Source organism: Mauremys mutica, chromosome 7 (assembly GCF_020497125.1).
Source record: "Mauremys mutica isolate MM-2020 ecotype Southern chromosome 7, ASM2049712v1, whole genome shotgun sequence".
NCBI lineage: Eukaryota > Metazoa > Chordata > Testudines > Geoemydidae > Mauremys > Mauremys mutica.
In genome coordinates, this window is record NC_059078.1 from 55,659,884 (window position 1) to 55,680,856 (window position 20,973).

The following is a 20,973-nucleotide window of genomic DNA, read 5'->3' on the forward strand; positions in this document are numbered from 1 at the left end:
GTTGTTACAATTCCTGCTACAATCAATGCCAGTTTCTTCTCCTTCTCCTCACAAAGGTTCACCACTAAACTCCACTGAGGATCTGACAAGACTCGTATTCCAAGACTACACAAAGCTATATTTTTAACAGCAGCAATAATTTACAACAGTGGCTTATAGTCACCAAAATGCATCAAGTAGTTTGCCCATCCTTCTCCTAGCTACTAATTCAGGTCCTGACCCTGTATGTGCTTCAAGTTAAGCACATGCAAAAGTCTTTGCAGGATCACGGCCTTAGACTGTAAGCTCTTATGGGTAAGGAATCTCACTCCATTTGTGCTGCAAAACACAGTGTACATTTATAGAACTAAACAAATAGATATCCTCAAATTTCATTCACTGCCATATGTTGAACTTAAAAGAATCCAACTGTATTTTTGTATGGCTTGTGGTAGCACAGTACATGAAGGCCAGCTGGACATGTGCAAAAAACTGCTTTTACAAGGTTAAATACCAGTTTTTCTCATAACTCCTAATTATGCTTTTAGTCCTTCTCCACTCCAAAAGCCCTTTAATGACATGGTCCAAGAGAAAAGCACAGTTCCATTCCTTATACTGAAACATGTGAGCCCAGTTGAAATGAAATTTTACCTATGCACCTAGGGACATGAACAGAATAGAATGGCTGACATGGAAGCTATACTATCTGTGTTATAACACAGCAAAGTCAAAAGAATTCTACTGGAAGTAAACTCCTATCTCTTCCCATGCGGCTTTTGCTCATGAAGCATACTAGTATTATGCTGTAAGCTTCACTAAAAGCATCACAATGAGAATTATGTTAATAGTGGAAATGCTGTCCTAAGCCTAAGATCATAGAATCATAGACGATTAGGGTTGGAAGAAACCTCAGGAGGTCATCTAGTCCAACCCCCTGCTCAAAGCAGGACCTAAACCCCAACTAAATCATCCCAGCCAGGGCTTTGTAAAGCCTGACCTTAAAAACCTCCAAGGAAGGAGATTCCACCACCTCCCTAGGTAACCCATTCCAGTGCTTCACCACCCGCCTAGTGAAAAAGTTTTTCCTAATATCCAACCTAAACCTCCCCCACTGCAACTTGAGACCATTACTCCTTGTTCTATCATCTGGTACCACTGAGAATAGTCTAGATCCATCCTCTTTGGAACCCCCTTTCAGGTAGTTGAAAGCAGCTATCAAATCCCCTCTCATTCTTCTCTTCTGCAGACTAAATAATCCCAGTTCCCTCAGCCTCTCCTCATAAGTCATGTGCTCCAGCCCCCTAATCATTTTTGTTGCCCTCCACTGGACTCTTTCCAATTTTTCCACATCCTTCTTGTAGTGTGGGGCACAAAACTGGACACCGTACTCCAGATGAGGCCTCACCAATGCTGAATAGAGGGGAATGATCACATCCCTCGATCTGCTGGCAATGCCCCTACTTATACAGCCCAAAATGCCGTTAGCCTTCTTGGCAACAAGGGCAAACTGACAACTCATATCCAGCTTCTCATCCACTGGAATCCCCAGGTCCTCTTCTGCAGAACTGCTGCTTAGCCAGTTGGTCTCCAGCCTGTAGCGGTGCATGGGATTCTTCCGTCCTAAGTGCAGAACTCTGCACTAGTCCGTGTTGAACCTCATCAGATTTCTTTTGCCCCAATCCTCCAATTATTTCTAGGTCACTCTGGACCCTATCCCTACCCTCCAGTGTATCTCTCCTTCCAACTTAGTGTTATCTGCGAACTTGCTGAGGGTGAAATCTATCTCATCATCCAGATAATTAATAAAGATGTTGAACAAAACTGGCCCCAAGATCGACCTCTGGGGCACTCCGCTTAATACCTGGCTGCCAACTAGACATGGAGCCATTGATCACTATCCATTAAGCCCGACAATCTTGCCAGCTTTCTATCCACCTTATAGTCCATTCATCCAATCCACACTTTTTTAACTTGCTGGCAAGAATACTGTGTGAGCCCATATCAAAAGCTTTGCTAAATTCAAGATATATCACATCCACTGCTTTCCCCATAGCCACAGAGCCAGTTATCTCATCACAGAAGACAATCAGGTTGGTCAGGCATGACTTGCCCTTGGTGAATCCATGTTGACTGTTCCTGATCACCTTCCTCTCCTCCAAGTGCTTCAAAATGGTTTCCTTAAGGACCTGCTCCATGATTTTTCCAGGGACTGAGGTGAGGCTGACTGGTCTGTAGTTCCTCAGATTCTCCTTCTTCCCCTTTTTAAAGATGGGCACTATATTTGCCTTTTTCCAATCGTCCGGGACCTCCCCCGATCACCATAAGTTTTCAAAGATAATGGCCCATGGCTCTGCAATCACATCAGCCAATTCCCTCAGCACCCTTGGATGCTGGACCCATGGACTTGTGCATGTCCAGCTCTTCTAAATAGTCCTTCACCTGTTCTTTCACCACTTAGGGTTGCTTACCTCCTCCGCGTACTATGTTGCCAAGGACAGCAGTGTGGGAGCTGACTTTGTCTGTGAAGACTGAGGCAAAGAAAGCTTTGAGTACTTCAGCTTTTTCCACATCTTCTGTCTCTAGGTTGCCTCCCCCACTCATTAAGGGTCCCACATTTTCCCTGAACTTTTTCTTGTTGCTAACATACCTGTAGAAACCCTTCTTGTTACCCTTCACATCCCTTGCTAGCTGCAACTCCAATCGTGCCTTGGCCTTCCTGATTACAACTCTGCATGCTCGAGCAATATTTTTATACTCCTCACTAGTCATCTGACCGAGTTTCCACTTCTTGTAAGCTTCCTTTTTGTGTTTAAGATCACCGAAGATTTCACTGTTAAGCCAAGCTGGTCGCCTGCCATATTTGCTATTCTTTCTGCACATCAGGATGGTTTGTTCCTGCGCCCTCAATAAGGCTTCTTTAAAATACAGCCAGCTTTCTTGGACTCCTTTCCCCCTCATATTAACCTCCAAAGGGATCCTGCCCATCAGTTCCCTAAGGGAGTCAAAGTCTGCTTTTCTGAAGTCCAGGGTCCGTATTTTGCTACTCTCCTTTCTTCCTTTTGTCAGGATCCTGAACTCAACCATCTGAAGGTCACTGCTACCCAGGTTGCCACCCACTTCTACTTCCCCTAAGAATTCTTCTCTCTTTATAAGCAGCCGGTCAAGAGAAGCTCGGCCCCTGGTTGGTTCCTCCAGTAGTTGCACCAGGAAGTTGTCCCCAACACTCTCCCATAACTTCCTGGATTGTCTGTGCACTGCTGTATTGTATCCCAGCAGATGTCAGATCGCTATATGCTAAGAGTGCTCCAACATAAAATAGCCCTCCAGTAATGGAAAACTGCTTCCACGATTGACTATCATTTTTGTTTCTTTGGATGAGATTTTCTAACTCCTGCTACTCACAATGTCTGCTTTCTTCTCTGACCTCGATCCATAACTTATGTCCCAGCAATTCCAGCTGTCAAAGAGTGTGCCCAGATAACAACTTTTCTTTTTTCCCTACCCAAAGGATCATAAAACCTACTGGAAGTCTTACCCACAAAGAAAATCGGTCCATCCATCTCTGACATCTCTAGCATTGTGATGAGCTAAATCTTTAAAACCCTTTGTAGTCAGACACACATAACAGTAGGCACTACTAGCCCTCTTCTGGCTTTTGCTTATGTTAAAAAGTCAAGTTAAGCATACTCACCGGACAGTTTCGCAGGTCTCCCATGGTGCTGGCGTTCTGTAGTAACTCTCCAAACATATCCGGAGTGGGTTTCTCTCGTCTCTCCAGCATGCAAATAGCTTGATTGCTTCAGTTCGAGGAGAGCATGGAGGAGAAAAGTTTATTTAAAAAGTTGAATAAACAAACATTTTCATTTAGCATTTATGCCACAATTAGAAAGCTGAGAAAGTAAAAACAGCTATCATATTGTAAGTGCTTATTTTTGCAATTAATTTTTATTTATTTTGAAAATATTTTAGTGTGTAAAACAGACACGTTTCAATAGTGGATTCGTGCATTTTCTGTGACTATGTTGCAGAAAGAAAATGGGAAGTTTAAAGAGAGATGACAGACAATTCAAGTTTGGTCTCAAATTTGAGATTTTAAGACAAAACTTAACAGAAATGTTTCAAGGAATATTTAACTTCCAATTAAAACACATTTTTACAGCAAATAAGTGCTTCCCTACAGAATTTGCAACCCAACCACAGCAGCACTATGCTGTTGCACAAGACCGTATATAGGTGAAATCTTATAGATGAAATTATAAGCAACAGTGAAACAGACATTTAATTGCACTGTCCAAGTTGAAAGATTGCAAAAAGGAAACAAACAGCATTAGTGGAAAAAAGTAAATTATGTTTTAAAGTTAACAGTTTTAGTATAAGCAAAACGTACATAAAGAACGTACATAAACACAGCATGATTTTTATGTTCATAGTGTTTCTTGAAACGCTACAGTCCCAAATTAAAATTTTAATCTCATTAAATATTAATATTTTAAGCTAACAACACCATTCAGATAAACAATGTCAGCCAGAAAGTTCACCTAAATGGTAGCAGCCACAAGGGGGAATACAGCATATGTTCACAACCCTTTTGATATACTATCAATCATAATTTCGCCCCACTGATTTGCATGACAGAAGCTATTTCTGATTTTCAAGACAGTATCCAAATCCCTTTTCACTCCTCCACTGCATGGCTTTTACCCTGGGCAGCAGGTGGGCAGTTAATTTATTTCCATCTCAATCAGAATTTCGAAAATAGATGGTAACTTCATCCTTTTATCATCTCTGGTCAGTTTCTTGTGGGCAATCATTTGTGTCACCAGCATTTGGAGAAAGGAAAACGTGCTATTTTCCTAAACGTGTATTCAACAGAATTGTTAGATGGCTGGAGTCAAGACTTCATGCATTTTTTTCTTTATTTATTCGGAGCAAATATTTTTGGCTATTATTTTTATTCATTCATTCATTCATTCAGTTTCCTTTTCATTGTAGTTTGTATGTTATAGCATCATAATGACACTAAACCGTGACTGATTTGCCAAGAGAGGATAAGAGCCTTGAGGACCTCTAGATTTTTAGCTCTATTATATAGAATAATGTGTACATAATTTATTTTCTTGCTCTCAGGATAAGACATCTGATTGAATTAAGTCTAAAGTGTTTTCTTATGGTTCCAAGAGAACGTGCCAAAGTAGGAATGATGCTGATAACTTACGTTGTCTACTTATTTAAGCAGGTTATCTGTGAAGTGGTTTTCATCTAGAGGGCTAAGAAGAACAAGTAAAGTAGTGTTTAACAATTCAGTGCACCTTCTATGGGCTTAACAAGTGGATATTTCCCCTTTTTAGGGCTTCCTTATGGCTGATATTGCTTTGAGTGTATTTGTTCATCAAATAACTACTATATATACTTGTTCATAAGCTGAATATTTTTGGTAAAAAAGTGGCGCATCAAAGAGCGGGGTTGGCAAACTTTGGCTCCAAAGTTTGCCAACCCCTGAAATTTAGGGTTGGCTTATGAAAGGGTCATACAGTTTTTGCTATTTTTACCTAACCACCTAGGGCCGGCTTATAAATGAATGGGCTAATGAACAAGTATGTAGCCAGAAAACTCGTTTGGGGGATTTTTTAAAAACTGATTGTTTTATGTGCTCCTGACAGTCAGGCTTCCACTGTTCAACACTGACAGCTCTTAGCTAACTTCATGTGCAGAAACAGCATGAAGCTGCTGTGTGAAGCTAAAAGTTAAAAACAGTAACTCTCGGTTTTCCACTTAAATATTTATTGATACATCCTAGTCTAAATGTGGTACTAGGATTTTACAGGTAAATCTCTGTTTAAACTGAAAGGCCTATAATGAGATTGTAATACTGTTAGGAACCAAGATAAAGTAGCTTTGCAGCAGAAACAGTGTTGAAAGAACCCAACAGGAAGGATTTCATGCATATGAACCACAGAAATGCTAATTTTAAAAAATTGGTTTAATGCTCATGAAAGTGAACCTGAACTACCCTTTGATATTTCAGTTCAGCCCATCACACAGTTCTACCTGTGCAATTCAATCTTGGCCTGCATTACTCTTTTCTGTTCCAGTTCTGGGCACCACAGCTGTCAATGTTCTTCCACCCTGAACTGTAGCACTATTTCTTTCGAGTCTTGGTCCTTAACACAGCTCTTCAAGTACCTGTTTCTCTGTTCTAGGTAACTCACTGCCATAAACAGCCCTCTATCTCTACAGCTCTGTCAAAGCACCTAAATTCTTGATCTACATCTACCCTCCATCCTAATCTTCAGTCCCACAGAAGCTTTATGTTCCAGCCTACAGCTATCCTACGCCTCCACTAATAATGAGCCATGTTCTGTATGTTGAATTATGTGACAGTGGAGAAAAATACCATGACCAAGGTGCTACTGTAAACAAGGTAAACTCTTTTTCCATATAAAACCCCAGACTCACCAGAGTGAAGTGGTGGAGATGTAATGTACCATCTGGATAAAAGGCAGAGGGTCAGAAGTGGCACCACAGCTAGTACAGACACACTAAAACAGGAATGGAAAGTAATACCATGAGAAGGCTAAACTGATGAGTCCATGTCACGTATTACTGTGCCTAGGGTTGCCACCTTTCTAACTGCTGGTAAACGAAACACCGAGGGCCTGCCCCCGTGCACCTCTTCCCCCTGCCAGGCTCCACCCTTGTCATGCTCTCCTCTCCCCTATCCCTATGTCACTTGCTGGATCCTGTCAAGGAGCCTGGCTGCAGGTAGGAGGCAGTCCCAGCTGAGCAGGGACTGGCATGAGTTAAAGACCCAGTGCGTCCCCCCGCCCCGGAATAAATTAGGGTTGCCAGGTCCCCAAAAACTGGACACCTGGCAACCCTAAATGGCACCCGGACACAGAAGCCAAAAACTAAACTATCCAGGTAAAAACCAGATGGGTGGCCATCCTAGCTGTGCCTGTCTGACATTTCTTCAGACATGATGCTAGATTTCTCAGGAACTAAACCTAAATGGGGAGTGGGTGTTTTGTGTAAAAAGATACCACTATCTCACCTGTTCAAACAAGGTCATTGCAAACTTCTGGTGAGAAATGCAGTGCTGAGCAGTGCAGATGTCCTCTTTTGACTCATCCGCAATGTGAAAATGAATCCGCATCAAGAGATTCTCCTATCCCGAAAGGAGGAAAAAAGTGAAAAGTTGATCATTTGTAATGTATACAAACAAAAATGAATTACACATAATTCACTCCAGTACCTCAGAAATACTAAAATAAATAATGCTGTGTTAAAAGTGACATTTTACAATAGGATGGCGTGCTCTTGCCAACATTCTAAATTCATTTAGGAACTAAAGAGATTGGTATTTCATTGATATTAAACAAAATAGCTACCGTGTACGTTATCTGGAATGCTACACCAATTAACCTTTTTATTTATTTACTAGCCTATCTGAAGGTTCTATCATTATTTGTTCTGATAAATTCTCAAATGTCAGTGGGTTTGGCTTAAGTGCAATGGACACAGCAGCTCTGTGGTGTTTAAACAGTGGGCTGACACTGGAAAACAACCACCTAACTGCAGGCTCATGATCCTGGAGTAACCCTTATTAATTATTGTATAATCAATGGATTTTACACTATGCACCCAAAACTCTGTATGAAGGGGAACTTTATTACATGAACAAAGAGCTAGACAACTAATGGAGAGACAGATGAAATTCTGCAAGAAGCAAGAGTACTGAACACAATCTGTCTGACGAGCACTGATACCTAGAGGTCATTTCAGACAACTCCCTCCGATCTCTGCATCCTAGAAGCTCTTGTTTCAGGATCCCTCCCAATATGTCAACATGGATTTATGGTAAGAAGGCCACAGATACCTCTATTAATATTGTTTTAACTATTTAACTTGACTAACTTGGACAGACAGAAAAAAGGCCACAGGGGACTCGGTATCTGGGCACAGATTAAGCATTAGGCACAGACTCCCCAATTCAGGCTGCCATTTTGTGCTGCAGAAACTAAGCATTCATTTCCCCTCAACCCCAAAGGCAAGTTTATGTCTACACTGCACTTTCATCACTAAAACTTTTGTCCCTCGAGGGTGTGAAAAAACACCCTCCCACTCCGAACGACAAAAGTTTTAATGCTGAAAAGCGCTGGTGTGGACACCACTTTGTCAGCGGGAAACGCTCTACCACCGCTCATTGGGGGTGGTTTTAGTTTCTCATCAGGAGAGCTCTCTCCTGGAGATAAAAAGCAGCTACACTGCGTACCTAACAATGGCACGGCTGTAGTGGCACAGCCACGCCGTTGTAAGCTGTGCAGTGTAGACATAGCCTAAGTCTCTAGTCCTTACGGTTGCAAAGAAAACCTCGAAAAAGTTAACTGAGTGCAAAGCAATGGAGTGATGTCTGCCCTAGGGCTTGTCCACACAGGAAAGTGTTATCAGTTATACTACTATAATTACACCAGTATAGTTAAACTGACATCAGCATCAATGTGGACACCCTTATTGCAGCATAAGGGTATGTCTACGGGCATGGCTACACTTGCAAATGTAGAGCACTTTGAGTTAAACCAGCCTTCGTAGAGCGCAGTAGGGAAAGTGCTGTAGTCTGTCCACATTGACAGCTGTAAGCGCACTGCCATGTCCACATTTGCAGCACTTGCAGTGGCATTGGGAGCGGTGCATTGTGGGCAGCTATCCCACAAAGCATCTCTTCCCATTCTGGTGCCGTGGCTTGTGGGAAGGGGTGGGGGGGCATTCTGGGTCCTGTCCCAACACCCCATGACACATCGGTTCGCATCCCAGCAATCCCTCTGCTTCCATCCACAATTGGCGCCATCTTTCAACGTTTTTTTACTGCGCGCTCTGTCTTCCCTTTCAGTCTGCGGGTTACTCCTTAAGATCCAAAGTGACAGTGAGGACTCAGACGATGATATCGACTCTAGTAACGCATACGACACGAGATTGCTTGTGGCATTCATGAACATGCTCACCACTGTGGAACGGCGCTTTTGGTCTCGGGAATCAAGCACTGAGTGGTGGGATCACATCGTTGTGCAAGTCTGAGATGACGAGCAGTGGCTGCAGACTTTCACATGAGAAAAGCCACTTTCATGGGACTGTGTGAGGGGCTCGCCCCCACCCTGCGATGCAAGGACACGAGATTGAGAGCTGCTCTGATGGTGGAGAAGCGGATGGCTATTGCAATCTGGAAGCTGGCAACTCCAGACAGTTACTGATCGATTGCTAACCAGTTTGGAGTGGGAAAGTTGATCGCTGGAATCGTGTTGATGCAAGTTTACAGGGCCATTAATTGCATCATGCTCAGAAGAACCGTGACTCTGGGTAACGTGCATGACATTGTGGCTGGCTTTGCACAAATGGGTTTCCCTAACTGCGGAGGGGAAATAGATGGGACGCATATTCCAATTCTGGCACCAGCCCACCTAGCCTCTGAGTACATTAATCGGAAGGGCTATTTCTCTATGGTTCTTCAGGCGCTTGTAGATCACTGTGGGCGTTTCATTGACATTAATGCAGGCTGGCCTAGAAAGGCGCATGACGCACGCATCTTTCGGAACACTGGCCTGTTCAGGAAGCTGCAGGCCTGGACTTTTTTCCCAGACCAGAAGATCACCATAGGGGAAGTTGAAATGTCCATTGTGATCCTTGGAGATCCCGCTTACCCTTTAATGCCATGGCTCATGAAATCCTACACAGGGAGCCTTGACAGCAGCAAGGAGCGGTTCAACAACAGGCTGAGCCGGTGCAGAATGACTGTGGAGTGTGCTTTTGGCCATTTAAAGGGCCGCTGGCGCTCTCTGTAGGGGAAGCTGGACCTGGCTGATAACAGCATCCCCACGGTTATATCCATGTGCTGTACCCTCCATAACATTTGTGAAGGGAAGGGTGAAAGATTCACTCAGGCATGTTCAACACCTGGAGGCTGAATTTGAACAGCCAGAGAGCAGGGCTATTAGAGGGGCTCCTGCACGGGGCTGCAAGGATTAGGGATGCCTTGAGGGAGTAATTTGAGGCTGAAAGCCAACAGTAATGTCTGGTGCCCTGCACGGGAGTGAAGTACAGTGGTTCCAAAGTTAGTAGGAATCTGTGTTCCTTGCAGTGTCTGTTGCTTTCCTGGGCTAAGGTAAGTTTTACATTATGCAATAATAAAAAATGTTTTCAAAGCAAAAAAATCCATTTAATGAAAAGAAAATGCATTTATTGAAAAGAAACAACTGCTTGGGAAACACAGAAGGGCAAGGGGGTGGGGTGCAGAACAGTACAATCACAGGTTTGCATATGTCCTGTTATCATACTCAGCCTTCCTGTTTGGAGTGCTGTGCAACGAGTGCTGCACTTCAGGCTGGATATACTGCATGGTGATGGGGGATGAGTGCAGTGGGTAAACGTCATAGTTTTCAGGGCTGGGTGGTGAAGCTACAGGTGTTGGAGGCAGCTGGTGGCGATAAGAACCCAGATGTTGGGGAAAGTGGGTTGGAGATGACATGGGGGCACAAGGGAAAGAGTTTTGGGCCAAGGGCTGCAAGGGGGGGGTGGGGGCGGTAGTGCTCCGCCTGCATAGCTACGAGCGCCTGGATCGAGTCCGCTTGGCGCTCCATGATGCTTATCAGCCACTCTGCTTTGGTGCCGGCAATCCGCATTTTGCTGGCTGACCCACTTTTCACTCTCCCTCCACACCTGCACTTTTAAATTTTCATTAAGGGACTGCTGCATGACTTCATGCAGCATGTCCTCTTGGCTTCTACATGGCCTCTTCCTGATTCTTTGCAGCCTCTTAGCCGGTGATAATATGGATGGCGTAGATCTCAAGATTGCATCTGTAAAGGCAAAATGCAACACTTAACAGAGGCAGCATTGTCCACACCAGACAGAGCAATGATTCCCCCATACTTAAGGAGGGCAAGCACAGTCTACACAATAGCATAATTTGTCAGTCCCAAAGCGAGTGCACATAACCCGCAGGAGCCCCAAAATGGTGAGTAAGCACAGGGTCAAGGAGGACTGATTCTTTCATGGCTGTACTGTCCTCTGGGTTTCTGTGCCTTGGGGAGAGCCAACAGCTTCAGGGGGCCCCTATACAGAACACTGTCCCCACATTTTCCACAGGTGTTCGCCCTGGAAGAGATCTTGCAGCTGAGGGTAACCTGGGAAGCAAGGGAGGGTCTTCTACTACAATGCGGCTTCCACCCTGGCCCATATGCAGCTTGCATGTGTGCAACAATGGTCTCCCCCACCCCTCACGGCACAGTGGCGCAGACATGTTAGCCTTACTGGGACAAGGACCACAGTGGCCCCACGAAACCTGTGCAAGCACATTGCCCAAGTTCTGGCTGAGAGCTTTGAAGAGATCACTGAGGCCGATTACCGCGATATGAGAGAGCACATCAATGCCCTATTCCGCATCTAGGCATGCATGCAGCCCTAACCCTCCTCGCCCCAAGGGCCCGCACTGAATAACTTCCTTCCCAAAATAAAAGCCGCTTACCGGGAGCCTCCTTTGGTGTTGGTCCTTCCCCAAGCACCGGCCGCCGCAACTGGCTACCTTCCGCCTGGCTTGAGAACAGTTCCTGGCTGCATGCATGTAGGGATGCCGGGGTTTCTTCCTCCTCCTCGGCACCCTCGCTCCCGCTTTGCTCCTCCTTCTCCTGCCATGTTGGACTGGGCTCTGCAGTGTCCATGGTGGTACTCAGAATGGAGATGGGGTCGCCCTCAAGTATCGCGTCCAGTTCTTTGTAAAAATGGCAGGTTGTGGGGGCAGTACCGGAGCAGCTGTTTGCTTCGAGGGCTTTGCGGTAGGAATTCCACAGCTCCTTCACTTTAAACCTGCACTGCAGGGTGTCCCGGTCATGGCCCTTTTCCATCATGTCTCTTGATATCTGCCTGAAGGTATCGTAATTCCTATGGCTGGAGCACAGCTGGGACTGGACAGCTTCCTCCCCCCAAACACTGATGAGGTCCAGCACCTCGCTATTGCTAGATACTGGGGATTGTCTGGGGCGTGGAGGCATGGTCACCTGGAAAAATTTGCTGAGAGCACTCCACACCTGGCTGAGCAAACAGGAAGGGGATTTTCAAAATTCCCAGAGAATTTAAAGGGTGGGTCTGACAGTTGGTGACCTGACGGCAGGGCAGTAGAGTTCAAAGTGATGACCAGAGTGGCTAGAACAGACATTGTGGGACACTTCTGGAGGCCGATCAGAGTCACGGCGCTCCATCAGGGGCGCATCAAACGTTATTCCACTCGCCGAGGTGGAGTACCAGGAGCGCTCTAGCCGCGGAGTCAGAGTGCTTTACATGCCTAGCCAGTGTGGACACGTCATGAGTTAGAGCACACTGGGCTGCTTTAATGCGCTCTAACTCGCAAGTGTAGCCATGCCCTACACTACATTACAGCTACGGTGCTGCAGTTGTGCCGCTGTAGCACCATACTGTAGGTGCTTCCTATATCGAAAGAAGTTTTTCCCATTGATATAGTAAATCTGCCTCTCCAAGATGCAGTAGCTATGTCAGCAGAAGAACTCTTCTGTCAACCAAGAGCTTGCCTACACTTTAATGCTACAGCAGCACAGCTGTGTTGCTGTAGCTCTTCAGTGTAGATACTGCCTAGGGCGATGGGAAGGACTCTCCCCTCAGTGTAGGTAATCCACCTCCTGCAGAGTGGTAGCTAGGTCGATGGAGAACTCCTGTGCCTGATCCTGTGGGATCTCTTTGAACTTGCCTATGGAATCCCACAGGTTGAAATTGTATCCACCAAGTGGGTCCTGATGGTTAGAGACCCTAAATTGGAGGCTTGCTGTGGAATATTTTTTTCTGCCAAATAAGTCTAATCTCTTGGCATCTTTATATTTGGGGGTGCCACTCACTTGTCCCTGACTGTCTCTTTAGTTGATGGCAGACACGACCAGGGACCCTGCAAGAGGGTGCATGTATAAGTATTCAAACCCCTTTGCGGGGACACAGTACTTCTTTTCTGCCTTTTTGGATGTGGGCAGAATGGAAGATGGGGTCTGCCACACTGACTTGGCTATCTTTAGAACCTACTGGGTGAACGGGCAATGCGACCCAGGCTGGGGTAGAAGAGGGGATGACATTGAAGAGGTCATTGGGCTCCTCAGCTAGCTCCTCAACCTCCAAATTCAGGCTGGCCACCACCCTTTTAAGTAGGGCTTGGTGCTCCCTGAAGTCATCAGGGGGGCTACCAGTTTGCGAGGGCACTGCCACAACCTCATCTGGGGACGATGAGGGTGAATGCACTGCTAGAGGTTGGGAGGCATCCCCTTGTGTGTCCGGGACCACTCCATGGTCATCAGGGCTTCCCTTGGAGTCACCACTTCGGATTGGGCCCCTTGCTCTGACACCTGTGCTGGCTGTGACGGGGGTAGATTGTCCGATGCCACCTAGGAGGACCGGTGGGAGTACGGTGGGATTTATAGGCAACCCTCACGGGTTCCAATATACTGCCACTAAGCGGACCATTGCCTTTGACCCTATGCCAGTGCTGCAGGTCTTTCTGGTGACCAGGGTGGGGCCATGGAAGCCTGAGTCTGTTGACTGACTCTTGTCAGTGACCAGTACGAGGAAGGCGAGAACTGGTGCCTGCCTGAAGAACTGTACCAGGGCCTTGGCAACCGGTGCCATGACCAGGAACGGTCTCGCGTTAGAGGGGATCAACACTTAGAAGACCTGCAAGGCGATGGCGACCAGCAACTTGGCAATCTCTGGCAGGAGGACCATGAGTAGCAAGAATACGGGGATTGGTGTGGCGACTCCAGAGTCCCATGTCTTGTAAGAGGAGACCATGGTGTCAGAGATCTGGGCCTCCTGGTCAGAGACCAGGGTTGCGGGACCGTGGTCCTTGGCCATAGTGAAGGGGAACCATGCCTGTGGTCCAGGGACCAGGGGCATTCCATGGCCTTTAGGGAAGGTTCCATCACCGGCTTGGTCATCTGAGCTGGTGTATTGATGGGACCTGCCATGTGGCCAGGCGTCTGCAGTGCCAGTCAGCCTAACTGTTCTTTGGCCCTGCAATGGGCCATGACCCCCTACCGCTCCCCGGAGTTAGAGGCAGGTCCCTGGCTGGGCTAGGGGGTCCAACCACAGCGGTACCCCCAAGAGCCTTCGTTGTGGGCACAAGGCTTTGCCGCAAGTTCCCTTGTGTGATGCCTGTGGTATCAGCAAGGGGGAACGGTGACGGATGGATCTCAGTGCTGGCGGTGCACTGCGTGCCGACGTGGAAGTACCGGATGTGGAGTCCAAGTGCGAGGGCTCTGCTGCCAGGCGCAGAGCAGCCTCTATGAGTAGGGCCCTTAATCAAATGTCCTGCTTTTTTTTGAGTTTGTGGATGAAAATTTTTGCAGATCTGGCACTGTCTTTTCGATGGGACTCCCCCAGGCACTTCAGACAACTCATGAGGGTCACTGATGGGCCTTGTCCAGCTGCAGTCAAAACACAGCTTAGAGCCTGGGGAGTGGGGCATGCCCCGCTCCAGGACAAAGTCCCATCCGGGAGTTTAACTACTAAACTACCATTACAATACTTAAAAGCTAACTAATCATTGACTAAATAACAAAGGAGAACGATCTGAACAGTGAAGAACTGCTAATGCTCTTGCTAAGCAAGACCAGGCGCTCCAACCAACCATCATGGGCAGTAAGAAGGAACTGAGAGGGCATATAAGCCAGCGGCGCCTGATATACCGCAGCATGAGCATGGCACTCCAGGGGGCGCCAAAGCCAGCCCTATGGACACCGCTAAGGCAAAAGTCTCCAAAAACTGTGCACATGGGCACACAGAATGGAATCAACATGAGCAAGCACTCAAAGAAGAATAAATTTTCCTTCCGAAAAGGTCCAGTTTCTTGGCCTCCTTATTCTTGGGGGTGGAACTATATTGCCCTTGCTTGTCTTTCTTGTAGGCCACACAAATGACCAATGACCCTGGGGGCGGGGGTGTACAAGTATTCAAACCCCTTGGCTGGGATGAAATACTTCTTTTCAGCCCTTTTGGAGGTGGGTGGAATTGAGGACGGGGTTTGCTAGTGGGTTTTTAGAAAATCTTTAGGACCCCTTTATGCACTGGAACCGTGACATGAGCGGGGGTTGATGTGGAGAGCACATTAAACAAGGTGTCCGATTGCTCTGCCATCTCCTCCACCTCTAGGCCTAAGTTCGTGGTCAAACTTCAGAGCAGGGCTTGGTACTCCTTAAATTCGTCTGGTGAGCTATCATGAGAGGGCTCTGTCAGAGCTCATCTGGAGAGGATGAGGATGGCTGGACCACTGGGGGTGGGCACCTGCCCTTCCACCCCGGCATCCGATTGCGCTTCGTGCACCGAGCCTGGTGCCATCAGCGATGGACGATTGGTGTGAGGGGGGCATTGGCATGATCGGCATACCCCAGGCACTCCACTAGGCCCACTGCGCTGGCCACTGGCCCTGCTGCCAGGATGGCATCGCGGAGGTGGACACAGCCTCAGGAGTCCAGTCACAATGGTGCTGTCTCAGCGAGGGACTGAACTCCCTCTCCGTGCCAGAGGAATCCTTCTCTGGTGACCACAGCAGGGCCGTTAACACCTGAGTCTGGTGGTTAACCATCACCGTGTGTGAACGGAACCTTGAATAGGCAGACTGGTGCCGGGAGTAGGGGGATTGGCACTGTGTCGGGGAATGTTCCCATGGTCTAGGCGATGGCGATTGACGTCGTGAATAGGGTCGCCGGAAGGATGATCGGTGCCATCCATATGGTGACCGGCACCTCCCTCTGGGCGAGTCTCATGGAGAGAGAAGAGACCGGGAGCGAAGTGCCGGTAATCTGAAGCGGCAAACTGGTGACCTGGGCTGATGCGGAGACCAGGGGCACAGCCACTAAGAGCTTTACTTTGGCTCTGGAGACCAGCGGCGTTCACTCGCCTTCCGAGAGGCTTTCATGGCTGCCCTTGTAGGGAGCCTTTGCTGGGTCCATCGCAGCATGTGGTGCCGGCTGCACTGGGAGAGTCCTTTGCTCTTGGTGCTGGGAACGGCTGGAAAGGCGTTGACTCCACCATGAGTCTGGGTACCATACCGCTCTCTGGAGTCGGTGGTGGATCCCTTGCGGGGGAAGTGGGGGTAGGAGGTCCCCTAGGGGATGTATCCCCGTGTAGCTCTTGGGTGGGCCCGGGTAACAGGGTCCTTTACCCGATGCCCTTTGGTCCTTCTTGCTTGGTCCCAATTTTTTGACTTCTTCTTGGGCACCGGCAAAGGGGAATGGTGCTGAAGTACTGGGAGTTGAGTCCAGCCAAGATGGCTCCAAGGCTGGGCAGAGAGCAGCCTTCATGAGGAGGGCCCTCAAACGGATGTTGAATTCTTTTTGTGTCCTGGGATGAAAGTTCTTACAGATGGGACACTTATTTTATACGCAATCCCCCCAAGCACTTCAGACAGCTGCCGTAGGGGGTCACTAACAGGCATAGGCCTATTATAGTCAGTGCACAGATTAAAACCTGGAGACTAGGGCATGCTTTGTCTGGGGAAAAGTCCTCACTGGACCCTAACTTACTAAGTACAGTGAAGAAGGAAACTGCTGACCACTTGTTAGGCAAGGAAGAGAGGCACTCCAACCAACCACCATGGGTGGTAAGAAGGAACTGAGAGGGAGTAGGACCAGCAACTCCTGATATACTGATGCATGAGCGAGGCACTCCAGAGGGTGCCACAGCCAAACCTACGGATACCGCTAAGGCAAAAGTCTTTGACAACTGTGCACGTGGGTGCACACACACCTAGAATGGAATGGACATGAGCAAGCACTCAAAGAACCACCTAATTTGCTAATGTAGACCAAGCCCTAGTTGCATCTACGTTGGGGGTTAGATCGACCTAATTATATCATGTAAGGCTTGTAATTTTTCAAAGGCCTAAGTGATGTAGGTAGGTCAGTCTAATGTTTAGTACAGACAAGCCCTAAAGCTCAGTCTGCACCAGCAAGTTATGTCATATAACTACGTTGCACAGGGGTGTGGAAAATCCAAAATTCTGAGTGACGCAGTTGTACCAACCTAACTCCCAGTGTAGAGAGCGCTATGTCGAAGAGAAGGCTACTGCCTCTCAGGGAGGTGGAGTACCTACGCCAACAGGAGAAGCCCTCCCATCTGTGTAGGCAGCATCTTTCTTGAAGTACTACAGAGGTGCATCTGCTTCAGTGCAGCATTTTAAGTGTAGACAAACCCTAGAAGTGGCTCTTTTTTTGTTAGCTTAAACATCTTCCGAAGCAACATAAAGCAAACAAATAAAAAAAGGCCCTCTTGTACTGGAATAAAGAGTGTCCACAAAGGGTTAAGCCAGTATAACTATATTAATTTAAATTCACACCTTGGTTTACACTGGTATAACTTTCCCATATTTTGCAAATTCAGTAATGTTCTTTTAATATTTTATTTTAAAATTCCTTCTGAGTTGGAAATACAAACCCACCCACACCCTGCCCCCCTATGGCCAAGTTTGCAAACTGCCTACAATGCATTCTGATGGGAATCTCTTGCTGCGGTTGAACCATTCAAATGGGATGGCTTGTAAGATAGGTGCTCTCATACAGCTCAGATGCTGCAAATTAAAAACACATTTTGAAGTTGCTATATGACAGTCTGATCTCAGAGTTACATGAGCATCCTAACTTTACATGCCTAGCCCAGATGTCTGTCAAGAAGCTCAACACAACTAAGGGTACGTCTACACTACGGGATTATTCCGAATTTGCATAAACCGGTTTTGTAAAACAGAATTTATAAAATCGGGTGGAGCGCGGCCATACTAAGCACATTAAATCGGTGGTGTGCGTCCATGGTCCGTGGCTAGCGTCGATTTCTGGAGCGTTGCACTGTGGGTAGCTATTCCCTAGCTATCCCATAGTTCCCGCAGCCTCCCCCGCCCCTTGGAACTTCCGGGTTGAGATCCCAGTGCCTGATGGGGCAAAAATCATTGTCGCGGGTGGTTCTGGGTAAATGTCGTCAGTCACTCCTTCGTCTGGGAAAGCAACGGCAGACAAGCATTTCGCGCCTTTTTCCCCTGGATTGCCCTGGCAGATGCCATAGCATGGCAATCATGGAGCTTTTTTTGCCGTTTGTGACTCTCACCGTATGTGTACTAGATGCCGCTCACAGAGGCGATTCAGCAGCGCTACACAGAAGCATGCTTTTGCTTTTGCATGACAGCAGAGATGGTTACTAGCCATATTGCACCATCCAAACCCTTCCATAAATTGGAACTGAGGATGATCATGGCTACCAGTCCTTTTGTACCATTTGCTGCTAGTGCCCCTGGTCAATCAGCCAGGGGCGCAAAAGCCAAGAGTGGTTACTAGCCATATTGCACCTTCCATCGTTTTGTACCATTGGCTGCTGTCATAAGTGCCCCTGGCCGATCAGCCAGGGGCGCAAAAGCAAAAATTGGGAATGACTCCCTGAGTCAATCCCTCCTTTTTGGTATCTAAAAATAGAATCAGTGCTGCCTAATATAGGCAAGTGTGCTAGAGAACCACCTGCTCTGTGTCAGAGCCCGCAGAAATTATTATCTGTATGCTATTCACAGGGGGTGCTCCTGTAACAACCCCACCTGTTGATTCCGTTCTTCCCCCAGCCTTTCTTGGCTACCGTAGCATTGTCCCCCCACTTGTGTGATGAATTAATAAAGAATGTAGGAATAAGACACACTGACTTGTTAGTGAGAAATGAGTGGAAGGCAGCCTCCAGCTGCTATGATAGTCCAGACAGGACATTAAGCAGTGTGTAGGAGAGAAGCCCAGCATCCCACTGCTAGTCCAGGGGCAACTGAATCTTTTCTTTACACATGAAGGGTGGGGGCTGATGGAGCTCAGCCCCCTGTTGCTATGATGAGGATGGTTACCAGCCATATTGCACCATCCATCCACCAGAAAAAATTAGGGCCAATAGGCTGATGACGAGGACGGTTACCAGTCCTTTTGTACCATCAGCTGAGGCTGATGATGAGGATGGATTTCCATCATTTTGTACGATCAGCTTATGCTGATGATGAGGATGGATTTCCATCCTTTTGTACCATCAGCCGCCCATGGCGGGGGGGGGGAGCAAGGATGTTGGTGTTGAGTGCTGCACTATCGCGTCTATCTGCAGCATTCAGTAAAGATAGGGTGACATGTAAAAGAGTCAGAGGATTGTTTTACCTTTCGCTTCTGGGGGTGGGTGGGGGGTGGGTGAGTAGATTGCCAAGCTATGCCCTGACCCGCGGGCACTGTGTTTGACCCTAGAAGCATTTGGAGCTCAGCCAAGAATGCAAATAATTTTAGGAGGCTGCAGGAACTGTGGGATAGCTTCAGTCCTCCAGTCCATGCGCATCCATTTGATTCTTTGGCTTTCCGTTACGCTTGTCACGCTGCAGTGCGCTGAGTCCCTGCTATGGCGTCTGTCTGGAGATTTTTAAAAAAGGATTCTGAATTTCATCTTCTGTAACGGAGCGCTGATAGAACGGATTTGCCTGCCCTTACAGCGATCACATCCGCATGGTCCATGCGGGAGCTCTTTTTTTTATTTTGATTTTGGACTGCATCGCCACCCGTGCTGATCGGAGCTCCACGCTGGGCAAACAGGAAATATTCAAAAGTTCGCGGGGCTTTTCCTGTTTACCTGACCACTGCATCCGAGTTCAGATTGCGGTCCAGAGCGGTCACTGGTGCACTGTGGGATAGCTCCCGGAGGCCAATACCGTCGATCAGCGTCCACACTAACCCTAATCCGATATGTTAATACCGATACTAGCGTTACTCCTCTCGTTAGGGAGGAGTACAGAAACCGGTTTAAAGAGCCATTAAAATCGATATAAGGTGCCTCCTAGTGTGGACGGTTTTGGCGTTAAATCGGTTTTACGCTCCTAAAACCGATTTAAACGCCTAGTGTAGACCAGGCCTAAGTGTTGTCACAGGAGGAAACTATTGCCCCCTTTGGTCAAGAAAGTTACTCTCTTGAAGCTCTGGGCATTCTATCCCAATTTGTCACAATTTTGCAAGCCAAGGAGTTCTCTACATAGGCCTTGTCCAAACAACATTTGAAAGTGTCAGCAGCAACCGAGCACAGTTTCAGCTACAAAAATGAAGAGGGACTATGTTTCCATTTCTCACTCATTAGCAATGGTCCCCAACAAAAACACACACCTGAACACTCCAAATTTTGGGACTCAGGACCATCTCTCTTTTATAATACACAGTCCCTATATACACGTGGCTATCAGAATAAAAATAAACCCTGCAAAGCTGGTCAGCCACCCGTATAACTGTGATACACAAACAGCATACTCACAAAACATTCAGCAGCATCATCCATGATGCCCAGCTGGAAGCGCTGCTCATCCTGAAAGGTCTTTGCAAGAGCACTGCGTAGGGCATCAGAGGGCAGTACTTTCTCACTGCTACATTGGAACTGATTGAAGATGCCCTGGTGGGGAAAGAGAGAAAGAAATGTCATCTTTATGTTTATGATAGAAATATTACATATTCACAACTGGTTTAATAAGCTTTGGGAGGTAAACATAAAATGAAAGAAACTTCTAAATCTAATTCTCCACTTAGGCTTGGTCTACACCAGAAAATTTGATTGGTTTAACTATGTCGGTTAGGTGTGAGTAAAATCCACACCTGAGTGACATTGTTAAGCCAACCTAAATCCTTGCGTAGACAGCACTAGGTTCAAGGAAGAATTCTTCTGCTGAGCTAGTTACTGCCTCTCGGGGAAGTGGACTACCTATTCCCATGAGAGAACCCCTCCTGTCAGTGTCAGTAGCGTCTATATTGAAGCACTACAGTGGCACAGTGCTTTAAGTGTAGACAAGCCCTTGGTATCTCTTACTCTGCTCTGTTCCCTCCTGCAGGGAGATGAGCAAAGCCTGCAGAACCTTGTTTACTGAATCAAGTTCAAATTTCTTGTCTTCATCTTCAAGGCCCTTATGTTACTCTGCTCCATTTC

General features: G+C 47.1%; 1 protein-coding gene across 7 annotated transcripts in view; it reads right to left on the reverse strand.

The window, feature by feature from the left end:
- USP54 (ubiquitin specific peptidase 54) overlaps positions 1–20,973 on the reverse strand; it is a 279,929-nt gene that overhangs the window by 89,366 nt on the left and 169,590 nt on the right. For all 7 annotated transcript variants that reach the window (XM_045025077.1, XM_045025075.1, XM_045025079.1 and 4 more), the window contains 4 exons: positions 20,311–20,445; positions 7,031–7,144; positions 6,436–6,518; positions 3,671–3,776 (listed from right to left, as the gene is read on the reverse strand). In XM_045025077.1, coding sequence (XP_044881012.1) covers positions 3,671–3,776; positions 6,436–6,518; positions 7,031–7,144; positions 20,311–20,445 — 438 coding nt within the window. The remainder of the gene's footprint in view (positions 1–3,670; positions 3,777–6,435; positions 6,519–7,030; positions 7,145–20,310; positions 20,446–20,973) is intronic.